This window comes from Rhinolophus sinicus, linkage group LG10 (genome assembly GCF_036562045.2).
Source record: "Rhinolophus sinicus isolate RSC01 linkage group LG10, ASM3656204v1, whole genome shotgun sequence".
Classification (NCBI taxonomy): Eukaryota; Metazoa; Chordata; class Mammalia; order Chiroptera; family Rhinolophidae; genus Rhinolophus; species Rhinolophus sinicus.
The window spans coordinates 88,548,680-88,568,934 of record NC_133759.1 but is presented as its reverse complement, the minus strand read 5'-3'; the positions used below and the strand labels follow the sequence as shown (position 1 = coordinate 88,568,934).

The 20,255-nt window shown below is 50.2% G+C and overlaps 2 protein-coding genes across 7 annotated transcripts in view; both read right to left on the bottom strand.

The window, feature by feature from the left end:
• AFAP1L1 (actin filament associated protein 1 like 1) overlaps positions 1–3,823 on the bottom strand; it is a 59,810-nt gene extending 55,987 nt beyond the window's left edge. The window contains exon 1 of the mRNA XM_074314108.1: positions 3,669–3,823. Within this exon, the coding sequence (XP_074170209.1) occupies positions 3,669–3,684 (16 nt within the window). The 5' untranslated portion in view covers positions 3,685–3,823. The remainder of the gene's footprint in view (positions 1–3,668) is intronic.
• A 10,316-nt stretch (positions 3,824–14,139) lies between these two features.
• The window catches only part of ABLIM3 (actin binding LIM protein family member 3), a 103,282-nt gene continuing 97,166 nt past the window's right edge, over positions 14,140–20,255 (bottom strand). For 3 of the 6 annotated variants that reach the window (XR_012489830.1, XR_012489831.1, XR_012489834.1), the window contains 3 exons: positions 20,126–20,190; positions 18,836–18,916; positions 14,140–16,202 (listed from right to left, as the gene is read on the bottom strand). Coding sequence is in view for 1 of the 6 variants with exons in the window: in XM_019734351.2 (XP_019589910.1) it covers positions 16,089–16,202; positions 18,836–18,916; positions 19,444–19,451; positions 20,130–20,190 (264 nt within the window). In the remaining 5 variants the exon portion in view is untranslated. Of the gene's footprint in view, positions 16,203–18,835; positions 19,452–20,125; positions 20,191–20,255 lie in introns of all 6 variants that reach the window. The other 3 variants (XR_012489832.1, XR_012489833.1, XM_019734351.2) reach the window with 2 other exon arrangements.

Below are 20,255 nucleotides of genomic sequence, written 5' to 3'. Positions count from 1 at the left end.
TGTATAGCAGCTCTCTAGCTTAGTATTTAAAACAGAGGAGGGACTCACTAAGTGTCATCAGAGTCAGACCAGCTTGTGGAGGGACCAAGCAAAGTTCTATAAAGCAATTTTATTGTGTTGAATCTGATTTTAAAAGACTGTAATTATTACGGTAGCCAGCATTTATTGAGTGGCTCGGTGATGTTTGAAGTATTTTCCATGCACTTCATATTTACAACAACCCCCACAAAATAGGTATGATCAGTATCCATATTTTATCCTCATATGAGGATAGTTAATTCCTTGTCCTGTAGAACATGGTGTATTAGCCACATTAGTCTGTAGTGAAAGTGTTACCTTCATCAATGGCTGATTCTCTTTGTATGATATTCATGATCGGGAATTCCCGCTAGAAGGAATTTCACTATAATACATCAGTGGTTTCTAAGTCCGTTACTGCTTCCCATGAATCCTCCTTTATTCACGGGAAGACACATATCCTGTCAGGAAAGCAATCCTACTTCCCAGGTTTGTTTCCACTCTGCACTCGGTCGGCTTTGATGCCGTAATTGCTCTGAAGACCTGAACAGTGAGCTGCCGTGTGACGAGGGTGGCAGCTTGGAGCAGGAAGATTCCGCGTCCACGCCCTGCAGGTCACCTGCAGGGCTTGTGCAGGTCACCTGCCACCATGGAGGTGCAAGTTAAATTCAGACCTAACCCTGATGTTAGGGACTGACTTGTATCCCCCCAGGTTCACATGCTGAAGCCCTGCCCTCCAGTGTGACTGGATTTGGAGGCAGGGCCTGTAGGGAGGTATGTGAGGTTAAATGAGGTCATAAGGCTGAGCCCTAATCCCCTCGGATGGGTCCGTTTAAGAAGAGGAAGAGACACTGGAGCTGTCTCGCTCCACGTTGAGGCCACGTGAGGACACAGTGAGACGCTGCTGTCTACAAGCTCAGAAGAGAGGCCTCACCAGACACCAAGCCTGATGCCACCTTGATCGTGGACTTCCAGCCTCCTGAACTGTGAGCAAGTCAATGTTTGCTGTTTAAGCCATCCAGCCTAGGGAACTGTTATGGCCAATGCACCTAATCCACCTGCCGAGGCTGCTTCCCTGTGAGGTGAGGACTAGTGACAGTTCCTGCTGTAGCCCCCATCCCGTCGCTCGTTCTGAGAGAAGCCATGTCAAAAGCTGAGCATGGTGCCTGGTGCATGGGACGGGACGAGCTGGATGATTCCAGATGCTACTGTTATTATACCTGTGTGCTTTCCTCCCCAGTGTCCTGGGCCTGACGGTCCCACGGACCACAGGGTAGTAGGGGGTGGCAATGAGACCCGTCCTGTCCTTCTGAATCCTTTCATGTCAATGGAGGAGTATGCACCCCCCCCACCCCCCCCCGGGGACAAGGGCACAACCAGAAAGTTCTGCTGGAATGATTTTTCAGGTGCCATGTTTTATCTTAAAAACACATACAGATTTTACATTCTAATTCAGAATTTAGTCATGTTTTAATTCATAAAGTGCTTTCAATAATCTATCATAGTAGACAACTACACCTAAGAATTGAGACAGATAAACTGGTCCTGTGCGCCCCATCCATTTTGCTCCCATTTGAGAAAGCCTTTGCAAGTCACAAAGGGCTGTTCTGATGTAAGGATTTAGTAACATCTTATTTTTTTTTAAAATCAGCATTACAATTAACCTGAGGTATACTATAAAGTATGCTTCATATTACTAATGAACTAATCGAACCACTATTAGTGAGCTCCTACTGTGTGCCAGGCCTTGTGTCAGCAGTGACCACACAGATCCATTCCCAGCCTTCTAGAAGCTTGCACTGGGGAAGGGGAGGTAGACACTAACAGGTAGTTGGGTAACTAACTCTTAGAGTAATGGCACATTGTGACAAGAAGTGTGAAGGAAAAGGAAAGGAGGCTTGGAAAGCCTACAGTAGGGGAGAGAGCCAGAGCCCTAGAACATTCCGAGTCCTAATAGATTCCCGGGAAGTCCGGCTTCCTAGGAAGAGTGCTCTGGAAGCAGCTTTCTAAAGTGAGGTGTCCGTTATTAAGTATTTATGTATTTAAAACTAAGTGAATTATTGTCACCTTTGGTGTGTCTAAGGAGGACATAGTCTGCTTTCCATAATTCTGGGTAAGCTAGGTATGGATTTTTGTCCTGGGGACCAGGCAGGGTGGAATGTGACAACCTGTGGGGGGGAATGGCATAGGGGGTGGCGCTCTGCTTTAGAAATATGATGCAGGAGTTGGGGACCGAGGTCTGAGGGACATTGGAGGTCCCTCTTTTCTCTTTCTTTGTTCCCTCCCGGGTGAGTGTGTGGACTCTTGGCAAACTTGTCCAGGAGTCAGTTAACAGGTGGCAACTGCTTTACAATCACAGTCTCAATCCCCCAAGAGCCAAACAGAAGCCCCCTCCATTTGCTGCCTGCCCTTCTGGGCCCTGAAAGGAGAGGGTGTATGCAGTACTTTGTGATGCGGATGGGGTGCCTGGGGAACTTGTCTGTAGCATCTTGAACTCCCCTGTAGCCCTCTGAACTCTGGCTTTATCTATAATGGGGGTGTCGGGGGGCTTACCCTGACACCTGCTCAGGCACTCATCTCTGCTCCCAGTGCCCTCCTGCTTGCTTCCACATCCGTGGTCACTCCCTTTTTCCCCTCTGGGGCCTCAACACAGCAAACAGGGAGATGGAGGAAAGGTGTAAGATTCTTGTAGGGAGGGGGAGGAATTTCCCATTAATATTCATCTTAATAATAATAATAATGTTTCTTGTGTTGGCACAACACTCACGTTTACCAAGTGCATTCACACTTGTGATCTCTTTGGATCCCAAGGTGGAGGGTTAGGACCCTGGTGGCCCAGCCTTAGACACTATCCCCATGTTCAAGCAGGCCCCTTTTTTACAGACACGTGCCCTTTGAGATGTCCAGGCCTTTTCTTAAGCCCAGCCCCTATGCATGCTGCTCTCTTTTCTCTGTCAGTTCCAATTTCGGCAAGCCCCCACCTCTTCTGTGAAATTTCTATCAAACACACTCATCTCCTGAGAGTTCCAGCGGGAAGGGGCCTGGGAGACCATCTAGTCCAACTTTGTCACTAGCCCAGAGAGCAGAAGGGACTGGGCTAAGGTCACATAGTTTGTCAGGAACAGAGCCAGGGCTCAGACACCCACACACGCACGCGTGCACACACACACACACACACACACACACACACACATACACGCACGCCTGCGCCTCCTCCTCCCAACGCTCTAGGCAGCTGCAGACTTCAGTCTCCCGGGGCTTCTCACCAGGAGCACAGTGGGGGCTTCACATGTGGGGGTGTTTTGAGACTGTAACATGTCAACCCTATTTTGCCCTTCCTCAGGGGAATGGGGTGGGAGAGCTCGCCCGACTCAGGAATCCTGTGAGGGATTCTTTTATGAAGTTAAGACTCTGAGTGTATGAAACTCTGGTTTTACACACAGGAGGCCACTCAGCCCCAGGACATGAGGGACTAACAGACACTGGGCTGTCCCAGCAGCCGGAGGCACCTGCACACACAGCCCTGGGCCTTGCACTCCCCCCCCTCCGCCCCACCGTCCCCCTCTTTCTCCTCTCCGGCCTCTAGATCGCCCGGTTCTCCCTTCCCCACCCCGGGCAGCAACAAGTGCGGCCGCAGAGGCTCCTCTTACCCCGGCCTCGGTCCATGGCGCCGGCCGATCCCCGGGGCGCGCGGCTCAGGGCGCGGTGGCTCCGACGGGGCTGGCAGCGGGCGGGCGCGCCGCGCTCTCCAGTCCGCCCCACGGGAGCTCCCTCCGCACGTCCCCTCCCCCAGACAGGATGCTCGCCCTGCGCCCCCGCCCGCCCCTCCACGCCGCTCCCGGAATAGACCCGGAGTACGCCTCGCCCCCTGGGCCGCGGACCGGTGTCCCATGTCCCGCACACGCCCGCGCCACGCCCTGCCTTCCGCGTGCCCTGTACGCCCCTCCCGCTGGGGCCCCGAGGACCCACTTCCCGGTTCGCACGCTTTCGTCCCCGCGCCCGCGCCTCCCACCCCAGCCCGGACCAAAACGATGTTCAGCTCTGCTTGCACTCTGCTAGTGATGGGGAGCTCACTATCGCATCTCCCAACCCACTCCATCTTCAGATTTCCCAGACTGTTGGAACGTGTTTTCCTCCCATGTAATCAAAACCTCTCACCCTGCAGCTGCCACTCGTTTCCTGACTTTGGGTTTATCGTCTCCATCTGACAGGTCTTTCCTGAACACCTTCTAGTGCCAGACAGTGGACCCAGCGCTATGGAGATGTCAGTAATGGTGTGAAAGAGGAGAGAAGTAATAATAATAATAATAATAATAATCTTAAAAAAAGAAAACCGCCTAGGAAAAGGAGAAACAGACAATAGGTGGGCAATAGCTTTGGACAATTCCAGCTTTTGAGATTCCCTGTGTACTAAAACACGAATGCCAAAACGGAGTGTTAAATTTGTGGACGTGAACACTGTTAGCATACAAAATACAGTGCGATACAAGTGTGCTCTTCCTAAAATAATTACAGGATGTAGAAAAAAATATTGCTACAGCCAGTATGGTCCAGGAATGGAATTTAAGTTGTATGAAGCATGTCAACTTCTTTCATCCTATTAGTGTATCTCTGTGAACTAGGTCTAATTAATTTATAGACAATGTGAAGTGTCTAAATTTAAGAGCGTTCATAAAGTTCAGTTCAGGCCCAATTCTCCTAGATGCCCCTCCTCCCCAGATGGGCCCGGTCTGGGTTTTGTTTGGACGAGGCCACTCATTTACTCAGAACTCTGGCACTGGGAAGAACACCCATGCAAAGGCAAAGAGGCAAAGAAAGGCCTGGGAAAGAGCATCCGGCACTTTCCTGGATTGGGAATGTTTTCTCCATTGCTATTATGGACAGGTAGAAATTAACGCTGGCTTTGCAAAATTGCATGGGTAGTTTGTTTAGTGTGCCTGTGTATGAGCACTCAGAGGAAATGTGGTAGAGTGAAAAAAACAATGGGATTGGAGTCAAACTTGTGTGTCACTCTTGCTCCTCTACTTACTAAGTTTATAATATTCAACCTATGAAGCTTACTTGCTCGTCTGCGCTGGCGGAAACCTCATGCTGACCTCACAGGGCTGTTCGGAGGGCAAATGAAATAATGATACAAACCCACTTTATAAACCGTAAATAGCTATAGAAATGTGAGCCATTATTATTTTCCAAGTTCCTCTTTGTTCCTGCCCACTTTTCCAATTTGAAAAGGTCAGTTTAAATTCTAAAGCAGACAACCCACAATTTACAAAGTGGATGTAGTTCCAAAAGTTCACTGTTTGAACTCTGAGACACTGGGAGTCGAGGCTATAAATTGTAGTTAAGTGCCCAGGCTAGCCCAGTAATACTTTAAAAAACATAATATTTCATTTGAAATAATTAAAAAAATAGAGAGCATAACAACATAACTACTGCAAAAACAGAGGGAGGCTTGGGTAGATTCACTTTCAGAAACCATCAAGGACTTTGGGGGTTTGTCAGAGAGTTGGAACAGAAAAGTCAAAAGGGCTAAGGAGGATTTATATGTGTCTATAGAATAATTTGTGGAATGGATTAACTGAGCTGTAGTTTGGGAAAGGTGGAAAAATGGGCGAACACGGTCTGTGCACAGTTCTAAGGATTAACAAAAAAGTTGCTGTGAAGGTGTAGTGGTTATGGTTTAGATAAGTATCCATGATGTCCTCTAGGTGGCACTGTTGACTAAATTGACTACAGCTTGGTTGTTACCATAACTGATTTGATGGATGAGGAGGCTACTTGTGGGTTTTGGACAAGGAATAATTATATATATTTTAAATGTATTTTTCCTTTAATGAGGTCTATGGTTACCCAAAAGCTATCTCCACTTTTCATTAGTTCACTTAGCAATATTTATTGCACTCTGTGCAAGTTCCTGTTGGGAGGACAAACGCTAAGGTAGGAATAATCTCTGTCTTCAAGGAATCTACAATTTAGCAGAGGAGATACGTATGTACAGAATAATGTAATTAAAAATTATTATGTGAAAATCACCATGGAAAAAATAAAGGACTCGTGGAGTTCATCAAGACAAAGCAAGAATGTCTTCCCTATCGTGGAGACAGCACTGGATGACAGATATTTGGGTGAGCCTGCCATGAGGAGATAACCTTACAGGCAGAGAAAACAGTGAGAGCAGAGGCACAGAGATAGAGGAGTGCAGGAAGTGTCTGCACCGCGTTTGGTTTGGCTGCACCGCGGACTCTTTGGGTGGGAAGCCCCGGGGAGAGGGTGGGAGGGAGACTGTGGATGCCTGGTTTGCTCCTCCACTTTCCATTTCCCGGTGAGAGTGCAGGTCTCTGGAAAGGATTTTTAGGACCTGCCGCATATCTTCCCTTTCCTCCATGATCAGGACTCAGCCTTCCACGTTTGCCTGGTGCTTGTCTAAAGAATTCTGTATGAAGAGCTTTAGCTCTGTAAAAAGATATCAAATTCAGTCCCAGTGAACAATACCAGGAAGAAAGCTTTCAACTCCCTCAAGCTCCCAGTCTTGTGAAAACAAATGATACTCCCCTGTCTCATTCTTAGCTTATCAGGTGGAACTGGGAAGCCCTGGGAAAGAAAAATTTGGAGGCTAAAGGTTCTTTGTCCCAGTGGGAGAAACATACCTCTAGCCTCTTGTCACCTTGACCCCAGGTCTGCTTCCACCCTGGCTACCAGAGTGACCATTCCATGATCCCAATGAGATCCCTTTTAAAACTATGTGATGGCTCCCCCTTTGCCTTCAGTATAGAGTCTAAATTCCTTATTATGGTATTTGTGTTGCCTTCTTCACTGATCCCCAACCCGTCATTCCTCAGAGAAGACAGGCAGTGATCTCAGGAGACCTTGGCTAGAGTAAGAGGAACCACAGATGGGGGTTCAGATCTGGGTTCTTGAGCTGTCTCTGTTACTGTGTGACTGTTCTTCCATTGGGTGGACAATGCAGCATTTCCTACTTACCTCTCCCCTTGCTTCTCCCTGGCCTCCCGGATGGATTGCAGGAACTATGAGGGTGGGTACAGTGCTTTACTCCTTGCTTGATCCTTAGTGCCCTGCCGGGCACCTAGTAAGTGGTAATAAGTCTTACGGAGAGTCAGTGGGTATATGCTGAAGCACTCAGGAGGCTTCTAGGAAAGCACATATCCTGGAGGGTCCCTTTGAGTCTCTGGGATTGTCTGTTTGCAGAGGGACATGAGATGGCAATGAGGTTTCTGTGAATGATGCCCTGTACTTCCCACCCCCGCTGCGTTCCGCTGTGGATATGCAGCCCGGCCCACTGGACTGCTTCTTGGTTCAGGGCCCCTCTCCCGAGCTCCTTTGTGCAGGGTGAGCCCCAGAGCCCCTTGCTTGAATGTCTGTCTGCTCAATGCTGGTCGCTGAATGAAAACCTCTCTTGTTCCACTCAGCACAATGTTACCATTATAGCCCCTCTCCAGGGAAGTGACACATGCCCGCTGGTCTACCCTGGACCCCGGAAAGCAGATAGAGATCTGAGTGGCCGCTGCTGGGAGAGAGAGTTTCACAGATGGATGTGAACCCCTCCTTTTGTCGCACCTTCAGTTTCTGTTCCAGGGCGCAGGGCTCCTACCTGCACCCAGGCTGCAGGGCTTCGCTGCAACAGTCAGCAGAGCCCAGTGCGCTGGTCGCTGGTCATGAGTGAAGGAAGAGGAGCTTTTGCTTTTATGCCCCAAAGCTGCGTGAAGCCCTCCCTCCCTGTCGGTCCTTCTTCAAGGAAAGAGCACCCTTGGCTCCTTAAGTGAGGCTCACAGGCTGAAGTGCCTACAGGGCCAGGCAGGGGAGATGGTGTGAGCTAGCCATGGGGACCCCGAGGGCAGTGACAAAGCAGGGTGCTCTTGTCCCAACTGAAAGGCCAGTAGCCAGCAACCTGGGCCAGTGTGGCCCGTGGGAACATGGGCCTGGCATGGCCGGATGTTTAGGAGAGCCCATAAATGCAGATTTAGTGAAAGTCTCTTTTGATTTAAAAATACTGGTAACTAATTTCAATTGTTTTAAACATTGCAAAACACCCCCATGGGCTTAGTCTGGCCTACGGTTACCCATGTGGAAACCTGAGAGAAATTAAGAACCCATGAAGACTTCTGGGGAGTCGGTGCAGCTGGGTGCCTCCACCCAGAGGGCTGAGGTGATGCCCAACCCTTAACCCTGCAGCATGGGCTCTATTCTGGAAGGCTGGCTGCATGCCCCGTCTTTACCTCTATCTAGGCTGCAGGCTGACACCAGGCTGCAGAAGTCCAAAGTGAATTTCTTAAACCTAAAACCAGAAAAACTTTATTGCTGAGAGGAGCCCGAGAGATTAGCCAGCCTGCTCCCTTCATCTGTCAGATGAGGAAACTAAGCAAAGCGAGGGGAAGAAGTCTTGCCTGAAATGACGCAGTACCTTAGGGATGGAAACAGGCGTGGTGCCCGGGGCTCCAGACTTGATGACACCAGAACCACACTCCTCTGGCTTCCACAAGTATCACTCTCTTAGTTTGTGAGACACATGAGGCAAGAGTACAACTTTACAACGAGGTAGACCTGAGTTTCATGCCCAGTCAAGGGCATGATAGTCAATCCCTCTGAACCCCAGATTCCTCATCTAAAAATCGGGGCTAATAACACTTCCCTCACACAGTGGTTGTACGTAGCGTGGCTGGTGCCTTGCCTGGCGCAGGGGAAGCACTCCCCAAATCCCTCTGTTGAGGTAGGTGGTTGTTGTGCAGTGGCCAAGGACATGGGCTTTGGGGTGAGACATCCCTGAGTTCAGGTTCAGGCTGTACCACAGACAGCTAGAAAACCTTGAATGAACTGCTTATCAAAGGTCCAGCTTTCTCATCTGTAAAATGAGGATAAAAGTAGTGCCCAGAGGATTAAATGAGACACGCAAAGCACTTAGTGCAGGGCCTGACCCCCCCCCCCCCCTCAGAAGTGTGAGTTATGCTAGTCAATGTGGGTTTCCTCTGGGGACATCAGATGCGTATGGGAATATTAAAGGTTACTGACATTGCAGCCACGCACCCAGGCTGCCCTCTGCAGGGAGCTTTGTGTAAATCACACCCTGAGGCTCTGCCAGGTTCCTCCTCTGCAGGGACACCTGGTACTGTTAGATGCGAGGACTCCCCTGTTTCCAGTTCCTGTTACCTAGTCTGTTAAGGGGTGGTATTGTGTGTGTGTGTGTGTGTGTGTGTGTGTGTGTGTGTAATAATGCTATTATTTTGTCAGAAGGGCGCATTGCTTGGGACGATTTCTCCTGATCCAGGTGGGCAAGACCCGTGTGTTAGACAGGCAGTCACACTTCTTTTGTATGACAATCAGTTCTTCATCCACAAGAGGGCTTTGGGAACAAAAAAGCTTTTGGGTCCAGGCCCTGCAAGCACTTTGCAGTGACTAACCAGGGCAGATTTTGGCCCCTTCATATGTGTTCGCTCGGCTGCCCTGGTAAGTCCCACGCCCCATTGCACGCCCCCTCAGGGGCAGATGTCTGCACTATTTAAACTGTCATCACTCTTCTTCACTCGGAGAGCAAAGGTACACATGCGAGACTCCACTGTCCATGTTAATTCACTCTGAGAGCCACTCTGTCACGCCTCCTTGGTTGCAAGTGACAGAATCACAACTCAAAGCACCTTAAACAGAAAGGGAATTTATTTGTCCTGAGGTTAATGGGGAGTTGAAGGGGTGAAGCTGGCTTTAAGGCCAGCTCAGAGCCCCAGAAATGCAAACAGAGCAGTCAGTACTTTCTCTCCATCTCCTCTCTGACTCCGCTTTCCTCTGTTGAGTTTGCATCTTCATGTGGTCTCTCCCAGTCTGTGGGAAAGAGGGGCCACCCCGCTCCCGGCCTCCCTGCCCTTCCAGTGGAGATGCCAGACTGGAGAGCCTCTGTCCCTGTAGTTCCAGCACTGGCCCACAGGAGGCACTGATGGGCTGGGGAAACCACCAGATGGAAGAATGAGGGAGATGCTGAGGGGTCAAATGCACACCTCCCCTGCAGCCAGGTACTGTCCCTGAAGCACCTGTCCTCACCACCCTATGAAACTGCTCTTATTCCTATTTTGAAAGTCTACTTGCACCTGGTGTATGAGCTTGTTAGGGTTGTCATAATAAAATACCACAGACTGCATGATTAAACAATGGAAATGTATTTTCTCACAGTTCTGGAGGCTGGAAATTCAAGATCAAGACATTAGCAGGGTCGGTTTCCTTGGAGGCCTCTCCCTTGGCTTGGCTGCCGTCTTGCTGCCTCTTCATGTGGTCTTTCCTCTGCGCAGGCCGCCCTGGTCTCTCTCTCTCTCTCTCTGTTTCCTAGTCTCCTCCTCTGATAAGGACACCTGTCAGATTGGGCTAAGCCCACCCTACTGACCTCATTTTAACTTGATCACCTCTTTAAAGGCCCTATTTCCAAATCCAGCCTCATTCCAAGGTAGTGGGAGTTAGGGCTTCGGCATGGATTTCTTGGGGGGTGGGGGGTGGACACAATTCAGCCCATAGCTCGTGCCTGGTAAACAGTGAGACTGGGTTTAGACACAGCGCTGTTGTGACCCTGCCGTAGCTCAGGGCGGTGCCCACGAAGGCAAAGGCTTTACAGCCCAGAGCAGCAGGGAAGGCACCTGAGCAAGGCCCGGGGACTTACTGTTGGCATGATGCCCCAGCAACCAACCAGATGGGCGGGGTGAACCAGGCCTTGCTTGAGTGACAGAGTAGCTTGCGCTTTCTTCTCTCTGTAGCCTCTTCAGCTAGTTTCCCCTTTGGTTCCCCAAAGACCAGTCACCATGAAGCAATTGAGGGAATACACATCTCCTCCTCCCTTACCACTTCTCTCAAACAGAGCAGTATTTCCCAAAGTGTGGAACTCTTGGGAATATGTTGGTGAATATGTGGGTTACACTCAGATGTTACACAGGCTAACATATTTAAAGAGTGATGAATTTGTTTGAATTTGTATTTAAAACATAAAACCAGTCTTTACAAACACGTAATTTCACTGATACTGCTTAAAAAAGAAACATCAAGTATGAGTTAATTGAAAAAAATTTATGTGACTAGCACTGAATGAGTAAATAATCTTATGCAAATTGTGAAGGTGGTGTTTGAGGGACTGAAATTTGGGAAACACTGGGATAGTTCCCCCCCGAGATGGAAACACTTTTGGTCATGGGCATAAATGTTACCTTACTTTTTGGACCTGATTCATCTGCCCACTTGGCCCCAGTTTGCTCCAGGGACTAGCCATGGGGGTGACAGCTGGCCTTTGGTTTCTCCTGCCTGTGCCCCTGTGACAATAGGACCAGGCCCTGTGACGAGGCAAGTGGGCTCTTGGGTGGTAATGAGAGGCTGGCCCTCATCTTCACGGCTTCTGGATTTTATTTATTTAGAGTCTCGCTCCAGGGCTTTGGAATGGGTCGGCAGCAGTTCAGAGCCGTGTCTATAAAAGCAGGTGTTTATCAGTGTGCAGTCAAGGTTTTCAGCAGCTCAAAGTCTGATGTGGAATGAAGCGTTTGAAACTTAATTTTACATGGGGCATTAACAGAGTTGGCAAAATTTCGCGATGTTAATTGCAATGAATTTTAGCAGTGTTTTGTTCCCCTCGAATTTTAAGCCCTTCTGCTCCACGTTTGGCTCTGTTCAGTGGCCAGCTGCAGCTGCTGACAACTTCCACAGCCGGTCCCATGTTTCTGCGCCAGGTGTCTAGTGAGGACGAATGGTTCCGGGTGCAGGAGAGCTGGCTGCGTGTCCTTATCACTCAAACGCTCAGTGGGCCTGTTTCCTCGGCTGCAAACTGGCCATTGTATTGGCATCATGCTCTAACCCTCTGTGATTTCTGTGCCCCACCCCCAGTGGTGTTCTGTTTTATTAATGTAAGGTTGCCCCCCAGTGTCCAAAAAGGTTATGTGCATGGGGAAAGGGCTGGCTCCTTTCTAGAACTTGAGAAAGTCTGACACAAAATGTTGTGTCTGTCCATAAAAAGACAATGGTTTGGAGCAGTGCTTCTCACACTTCCCTGTGGGTGTGCATTGCCTGGTTGTCTTACTAAAATCCTGATGTGCACTGAGTTAGGCTGGGAGTGGGGCATTTCTCGTAAGCTCCCAGGTCACTCCAGTGCAGCTGGCTGGGACCGACCTCACTTCAGAAGCAAGGCTTAGGGAGATTCTCCCTGCATCCAGTACGTCAACAACCACAGTGCAAGCTGGACAATGTCCGCAAAGTCTGAATGCATAAGAGGTGTCCTTTAGCCCCTCTGTGTGTTCTGGTCCCTGCCTGCCTTCCCACCTCCTCTAATCTCACTCTCCCCTTCCCTTGCTTCACTCTGTCTTCACTTTTAGTTTCTCAAAGACACCAAGCTCTTACCCACCCCAGGGCCTTTGCATATGCTGTTCTCGGCGCCTAGAATGCTCCCGCCCACGCTTGCCCCTTGGGTACTTTGTTTTCATTGCTCAGTGAGTGTATGTAGTGAGTTCCTTTCTGCTCCTCTCTCCAGCACCCGATCTGTTGTCTCTGTAGCACTTATCTTCATCTGCCATCTCTTTTCTGCTTACTTGTGTGCAGTCTGTGTTCCCCTCTAGACCAGAGCTACGTGAGCGCTCACACCTGCCTTACACGTGCTGGATCCTCAGGCTCCTGCCTGGCGGCACATGCTTAAGAAGTAAATGTTTGTTGGGTGCGTGTGTAGGCAGAGAGCAAAGGAACATTCTTGAGTTTCCTTTTCCACGTTTGAGCCGCCCGTCTGGAGGGGCTGTAGTGGAGATGATACTTAGAAGAAACAGAAGGAGAGGTCAGGAAAGGAGCTACTTTTGAGTGACATCTCCTCTCCAGAGATGTCAAAATGTGAAAAACGTGTATGTTTTAGAATAGAGGAAATCCAGTAAGTCTAATATTTCTCAAACAGTTTTGTCAAAGTAGTTTATGAAACAATGGATTAAACAAAGGTACTGCAGGGCTTTGCAGGAGTTTTGGCAATATGCATTGTGAGTCTCTAGTAGGAGGCCCGGCGGCTGTGGCAGACACTAGGATTCACTTACCCAGAGGCTAGTGCTTGTCTGCCCCATTTCTCTTCTTTAACAGCAGGGCTCCTGCCTCCCACTGTTGAGGCTGAAAATGCCACTCAGTTTCCCACCTTCTTTGCAGCAAGGTCATGGGCCTATTCCCTAGTTCTGTCCAGTAGGACCTGTGGAGAAGTCTGTTGAGGGCTTTTGGAAACGTTTTTCCTGATCAGAAGAGATACCGAAAGGGAAATTTCTCTCCTGTTTTTTGGTGTGGTGGTGTGAGGACATGATGGCTGGAGCCACAGCAGCCGTTCGTGAATGTGAGGAGTCACAGCTGAGGACACAAGCCAGGGTACTGAGGACAGTGGAGTGAGGAGATGCAAAACACCTGGGCTCCTGACAGCATCACTGAGCTGCTTAGTTGCCTAGTTCTGCCCCTTGGCCTCTTGGTTGTGCAGGATAATCCGTGTTCTCATTGTTTCAGCCACTTTTCAGATGGCGCTCTTTACGTGGAGCTGAAAACACCCACCGGTAAGAGTGGATAAGCTGATCTCTCTAGTCTGACAGGCTGGAATTTGTTCCTGGCTCCACCACAGTAATTATGCAGCCTCTTCAAAGCTGTTTCCTCATCTATGAGACAGAGATAAGAATATGGCTACCTCTTGGGTTGTTACAGAAGCTGAAATGAAATAGGGGGTGTAAAGTCCTCAGCACAGAACTTGGCTCATTGTGGGTACTTAATAATGAGGAGCTATTACTATCCTTGTTACTATTTTTTGATCACCGATTTCCTTTTTTAAGAGAAGCCTTTATTTCCTTGCTTCATAAATAAAGCTGGCCAACCTAGTTGCTTTTTGGGGATGAGTCAAAGAGACCAAATCCCTGATCACAGAATCTTATTTGTGGCTGCACCAACCTCACCATTTTGCAGGACCCCCGTGTTCTGCAGGAACCAACCTGGGTGATACTCACCTCGTCAAATTTTCTTATTTTACAGGAGAAATTGAGGCCAAGGGACAGCTGCTCTCTAGACTCTTATTTTGAAAAAATGTATCTGATTTAGTCTCTTCCCCTGTCCCTCATTTCCACTCACACTACAAACAACAGAAGGACACAGGTCTGGGTTGAAATCATGTGCTTTTATGGGAAACAAAAATATCCAACAACAATAACAAAAGCCCTTCAAATTTCGCCAAGTTCTTAACGGGTGATAATGAGGCAGTTTCAACGATTGTGACTGGCTGGGGGCATTTCCTAAAGGGTCAGGAGAGTTGAAAGACATTGGCCAAAAAGAGAAGTTACAGAGAGGGGTGGCATTTTAAACGAGAGCATATTAGTCCTCCCTCCCAGCCCCTCAGCCTAGAACCCTTTCAAGTTACAGTCTCCGCCCAGTTCACCAGGACCCTCCCTGAAATTTGCTCCACTGAGATCTCTTCCACCAAGCTCTCCTTCATCTGCACCACGCACATGCTTTTTAGTAATGTCGCACCCACTTTCTCGTGCCATCCCCCCAACTGTCTTGCATCCATCATGTTTGCATCCATGTTGGTGACACCACTGGTGGCAGGCATGCCCCCCAGACCAGGGCCCACGGTGGTCGTGCCGGTGTCCCGTGCCCTCCCACACCCAGTGCTCAGGACACATCAGCAGGTGCTCAGTGAGGGAGTGTGGAAGTCCGCTCTCCACTTGCCGTGTCACGTCTCTCGCCTCCTGAGGGTCCTCATTCTCATTTCTGCCTCTTCATCTTACCTCCAAGACGTCAAGTCGTCTCCAGGGAGGAACAGACCCCACCACACATTGCCAACTCAGGGTAGAAGGTTTGGAAAGGGGAGGAGGGAGAGAAGGTTAAGCTTTCACCCCTGTTCCGGAAGGAACGGAGGCAGGAAAAGCAGCCACTGGGGAAATCCAGGGTCATCATGAGTGGTGCTGGCCAACGCTTCACTTTGGAATCTCCTAAGCAGCCATTCTTCAGAAAGTTTTCCCTACAAAACCTGGCTAACTATGCGGTGGGAGTCGGGGACTGGTTAGGTTGCTCTGCCGGCCAGGGGGCAGCAGGCATGGACCAGGGACCCTTCTTTGGAACATGGCCAATCTTGCCTTCAGAGGGGTGTTAGGAGTTGTCTGTCCACTTGTTCCGTTGGAGCTATGGTGGGAACGTTAGCCCTGTGGGGTGTTGAGTTGTCAGGCACATAGATTGTAGTAAGGCTGAAGAATACCGGCTGCAGCAATGGGCCTCTCCTCCAAACGGGGCAGGGTCAGGAGGTGCGGGGAGCACGACGGGGAGAAGAGCATCCCGGGAGGTCCTGCAGCTCCAGCTCTAACCGGTGCCCTGCTCTGTCTCCTGCCTCTGGCTCCCACTCCCTCTCTCTGGTTCCCCACATGGCCCGGCAAGGGGATCAGTCGGAAGGGAGCAGGGAAAGGAAGTGCCGTTTCTTTTCCTACCTGGAGTTGCAGATTTGGACCAGGGAGAGGTTAGGATCAAGGACAGGAGAGGACTGAAGAGCTGAGGAGAGGCCAAGGCCATGTCCACCACTGTTTACTGCTATCAGGACTCGGTCTGAGGCCCGCACTGCTACCTGCATCACCCCAGAGCACCAGCTCCTAAGTGGGGGGCTTTCGAAGGTACTTGGTGACTCTGGGAGATCGCGCGTGGACCCTCCCATGGGAGGCCCCTGTGGGACCAGTAAGATGTGAAAACTGCAGGGTCAGTATCCGCCCTGGAGACTGGGGAAAGAGCGAGGAAGCAGAGAGAAGAGACTTCTTCAAGCACCTCAAAAGAGGGTTGGACCTTGGGGGACTCAAGTTAGGACAGATGTTTCAGTATAAAAAGGATCCCCAGTAAAAGGATGGGAGTCCCCTCAAATCCCTTCCCAAACCCCATTGCACTTAGAAAAGATAAAGTAGGGAGCATAAAAATATCTGGATGACGTGGGCTTGCCTGACAGTACAGAAAAGCAAGTCTCATGGCAGGCAGCGTGTCCCATTACACAAGAGGATTATACCGAGCTTCAGTATAGAGATTTTACATATATCTTTATATAAATGCATATATATTTATAGAGCCTCTGCCTAGAACAGCCGGGCTTGCTTCTTCAGTTCATTCCTCTTCCAGAGTGCCAGCCGGTCAAACTCAGAGATGGTCATGCCAAAGACTTGGTAGAACTCTTCCTGGGACAGGTGGCGCTGAAAGGTGGGAGGGGACAGAGAGGAAAGAGCTTGAAGATGTGAGGTGTAGACTGGGAGCAGGTGTAGGCAGGAATAGTCACTGTATGTTTCCTCTGGATGCAGTGTGCCTGGCATGGCGTCTGGCCCACAGAAGGTGTGAGAGGAACGTTTGTTGAATGGATGAGTGCATGAATGAATGTTTCCTTGGATGGACCTCTGTAGCCGGTCTGGCTGGACAGACTGCCTCCGCTCAAGTTTCAGGTGGGACCTGAGTTCCCCTAAGTGCCCCTCATGTATCCTAGTTGACCTGACCTTTCTGCCTCCCTGCTCCGTGCGTTCATCCTGTGTTCAGGAGTGTGTATGGGTTACACACTCCTTTGTGAGTAAAAGGAGGCATGGCTAAGACGTTAGGGTATATATATTTCCTCTTGTTCCTATTTTTACAAATGATCTAGATGCTGCTCCTCCGGCCAGTGAAAAGAATTAGTGTTCATTTTCTCCACCCACTGCAGTGTCCATTCATCTCTTTCTTATATGAAACCCAATATGCCATATAATGAAACATTGTTCTGCATTCCAGAGCAGGGTGCCCCCTACCCCTTCTGACTTCCCTCCCTCTCTCCCTTCCATGCAGTCCTGAAAGTTGATACATTGCCAAATGCTTTTAGAGTTAGAAATATATGGCACTTAAAATGTGGCAAAATGTTAACAACTGGTGCATTTAGGTGAAGGGTAGATGGATATTCATTTTATTCTTCTTGCAGCTTTTCTGGAGTTCTGAAATTTTTCAGAATAAAATTTAAAATTTTGTTTTAAGAGAAAACTATATGGTATATATCCTGCCTGAAAACTTACTGGAATCCTTGAGATGACCTGTTGGTAGCAATTATATCAGCTAATTGAGTCAGTTCAGTCCCCTAACTGAACTGGTGCAGGGGCTAGGGCAGTGTCTCTAGCCCAGTGGTCTCAGCTCAGGTTACACATTAGACATTCCTATGAGTCTCTGAAAAATGCTGATGCCTGAGCAACTTCCCCAGATTGCAATTTAATTGGTCTAGTGTGGAGCCCTGTACTGGTATTTTTATAAAGCTCCCTGGGTGATTCTGATGCTTAGGGAAGGTTGAGCCTCCCTGGTCTGAGCTTCTGGGTGTCCTGGAGGATGTAGGAGGGCAATTGGTCCTCCCAGGCGAGTCAGGTTCCCGAGTATTTCCCTCCCTTAATGCTGGTGCTCCACTGAGCTGCTATGGGAGCTGTCCCCTTCAGCACTGGAAGACACTCTCCCTGCTAGACAGGGAAAGGAGGCCCTTGTTACAAATGAGGGGAGAATCGTCCTCTTCCTCTGTGCTACTCCAGCACGCTAGAGCTGGAAGGACTCACAGAGCTCCCCGGGCCACGTGCATCCCCCTCCTACTGCCCCCACCCCCTACTCTGTGTGAATTCCTCAGCGGTCATGTCAGGGGTGGGAGACACGTTCGTCCCAAGGCGTCAGAGCCTCCTCTCACAGAAGCCTTCATTCAATGCACATACATTTCCTGCCACCTCTCCCAGTGCAGGCCATGTGGTCGACAGTACACAGTCTTTGGAAGGAAACGGAAATGGATCTGCACTCGGGACAGAGGGCTGGGGGAGGCTGGAGGAAGGGGTGAATGACACATCCTGGGGAATGTTTGGGGAGGTTTGGAGCACCGGCATCACTAGAATGGAACCCTGAGGAGTGAGGGAGCTGGCGAGATGGAAGGGGCATTCCTGGGAGAGGGAGTGGCAGGGAGAGACCCTGGGGTGGAAAGGGCAGAGCGAGCTCTTGGATCAGAGATAACTAGGGAATGGAACTGCACGCCAAGTGGACTGGGCTTCTTGAAAGCCCAATGCCATGTGCAGGCCACCTCTGCGGCTTTCTCTATGTGGGTCTCCCAGCTCATGACGTTCTCTTACTTCTCTCCATCCATCCAAACCTTCCCATCTTCAAAGTCCCGCCAAATCCTTCCTCTTGCTGGAAGCCTGTGTCATCCAACCAAGCCTTGGTGGTCTTCTCTGAATCACAGCAATCACACTAAGTACTGAATAACAACTACGTACTTATACCCAGGACGCTGCCAGGCTCGATGCCAAGGACGCTTTGTGTATCATTATGTCGGTTGGCAACTTGAGGGAAGCAAGACAACCACCCCAATTCACAGAGGAGAGAACTAAAATTCAGAGAGTTTGTTGCTTGGCCAAGACGCCCACCTAGGATGGCAGGATCGGGATTGGAACCTGGGGAGTCTGACTCAAGACTTACTGTGCTGTTACTTTCTGCACAGTGCTGCCTCCCTACCCTTCTGCTCACAGCACTGGTTCTCCGTACAATCCTGCGTAAAACCAGCTCTGCGTTTCTTCTTACCAAGCAGACTACAGGCTTCAGAGAGCAGGCACCAAATCTAGTGCTCTTACGTCTGCAGAAGCATCAGCCCCAGGTGGGACATGCACCGATTCTAATTGAATTGAGGAGGCAGCATAGAACATCAGGCAACAGACCGGGGCTAAGGAAACTGGGCTAGGCTCTGCTCTTGCAACAAGCTGTGTGACGTTAAAGCCATTCATTCCACCTCCCCCAGAGCTGGGGGAGGCCAGGCAGTTTCTGGGATCCCTCCTGCTCAGTTTTCTATACTTACCTCTAAACGGGTCCGGTCCACGTCCTTGGGCAGTCGGTTTCTTCCCCTTGTGGTCACCAGCAGCAGTTCATAAGGGTAGATCTAAGCGGAAAGAACAGGAGTGGGGCTTTGCAGGTTGGATGAGGTGATGGGCTGTCCCTTCAGCCACATTTTGGGTCTGGGCTCCCTCCTCTACCCAAAAAGGGCCAGAGATTAAAATCCGGATGAAGGGCTGGGTCTGCCCTCCTTGGAGTTAGCCTTAAGCTACCTTTTCCCAAAGGGCAAGGCCCAGAGTCCCCTAATACTGCTTAGGAATAAGCTTGGTGGCACTTGGCATTAATGTGGGCACACGACCTCCTGAATGTACATGTCTCATATCTGCTGATTGGGAAGCCCCCAGAAAGTCTCTGAGGCCCATGGGGGCCTCTCTGATTTCAGGAGGCAAGAGATGGGAAGGGTTCAGGGAGAGTGGACCAAGGAGCGACTGGAAATGCTGGCCTGAAGAGGACCGTTGGGTGATTTATCAGTGTCCCCTTTCCTGTCCAGACAGTGCTGTCATCCTCTGGCTGGTCCCCAATGTAGTGGCCCCCAGTGTCTCAGAGACCCCCGGGTCTATGTATCTCCTGTACCTTGTACTCTGTAGAGAGAAAAGACATACACAAATGGGAACCCGTCAGTCTTCGCTTTGCATCACCACACTGGTCTCTGTCTTAAAGACCCTGTTCCTGCTGACATCATCTCAAATCAAGGCCAGGATGAGCACCTTGGCTGGCTGGAGAGAGGGGTGGAGCTGATCCAGTTTTTAGGGGAAAAACTGACTTTTGAGATATTTATAACAGAAACGAGTCTGAGATCGTGAAGCACATGGGCTACCCCCGCCATCTCAGGGGTGAGTCTCCAAGTTCTGATGTGGGCTGCCCTCCTGCCTGAGCCTGCACGTAGGGGCGGTGGAAGCTGCCGGGAGAACATCGCTGGCAGACAACCCAACGCTCATGGAATTTTTGCTGGGAACAACGTGCATTTGGCTCGGAGTGGGTTTTTCCTGCCTCCGGGGCTGTCAGGCAAGTCCAGCTCAGCAGTAGCGGGACCACAGTACTCGCTGGTGGCTCTGGGGGCCCAGATGGGACGGATGGCTTGGCGACCACCCAAGGCCAGGGACTTGGGAAGATGAGGGAAGTGGGGGGAGGGAGTGAATGGGAAACGAAAGGCAGTGGGAACTTGGGTTTGGACAGAGCCCAGCGAGGGGCCATCGTTTGCTGAGGGTCAGGCCACAGCTGTGCACAGTCCCCGCGTGTCCCCAGGAGGCCGCACTCACCTCGCATGCCCCAGTTGACGGCGTTCATGCTGTCGTAGTGGAAGAGGTCTGCGCTGGGTGTCTGCAGGGGCGACAGAGCCAGGCTGGCCTGAGGCACGCTCACCTCTGCCTCCCCCAAGTTCTCAC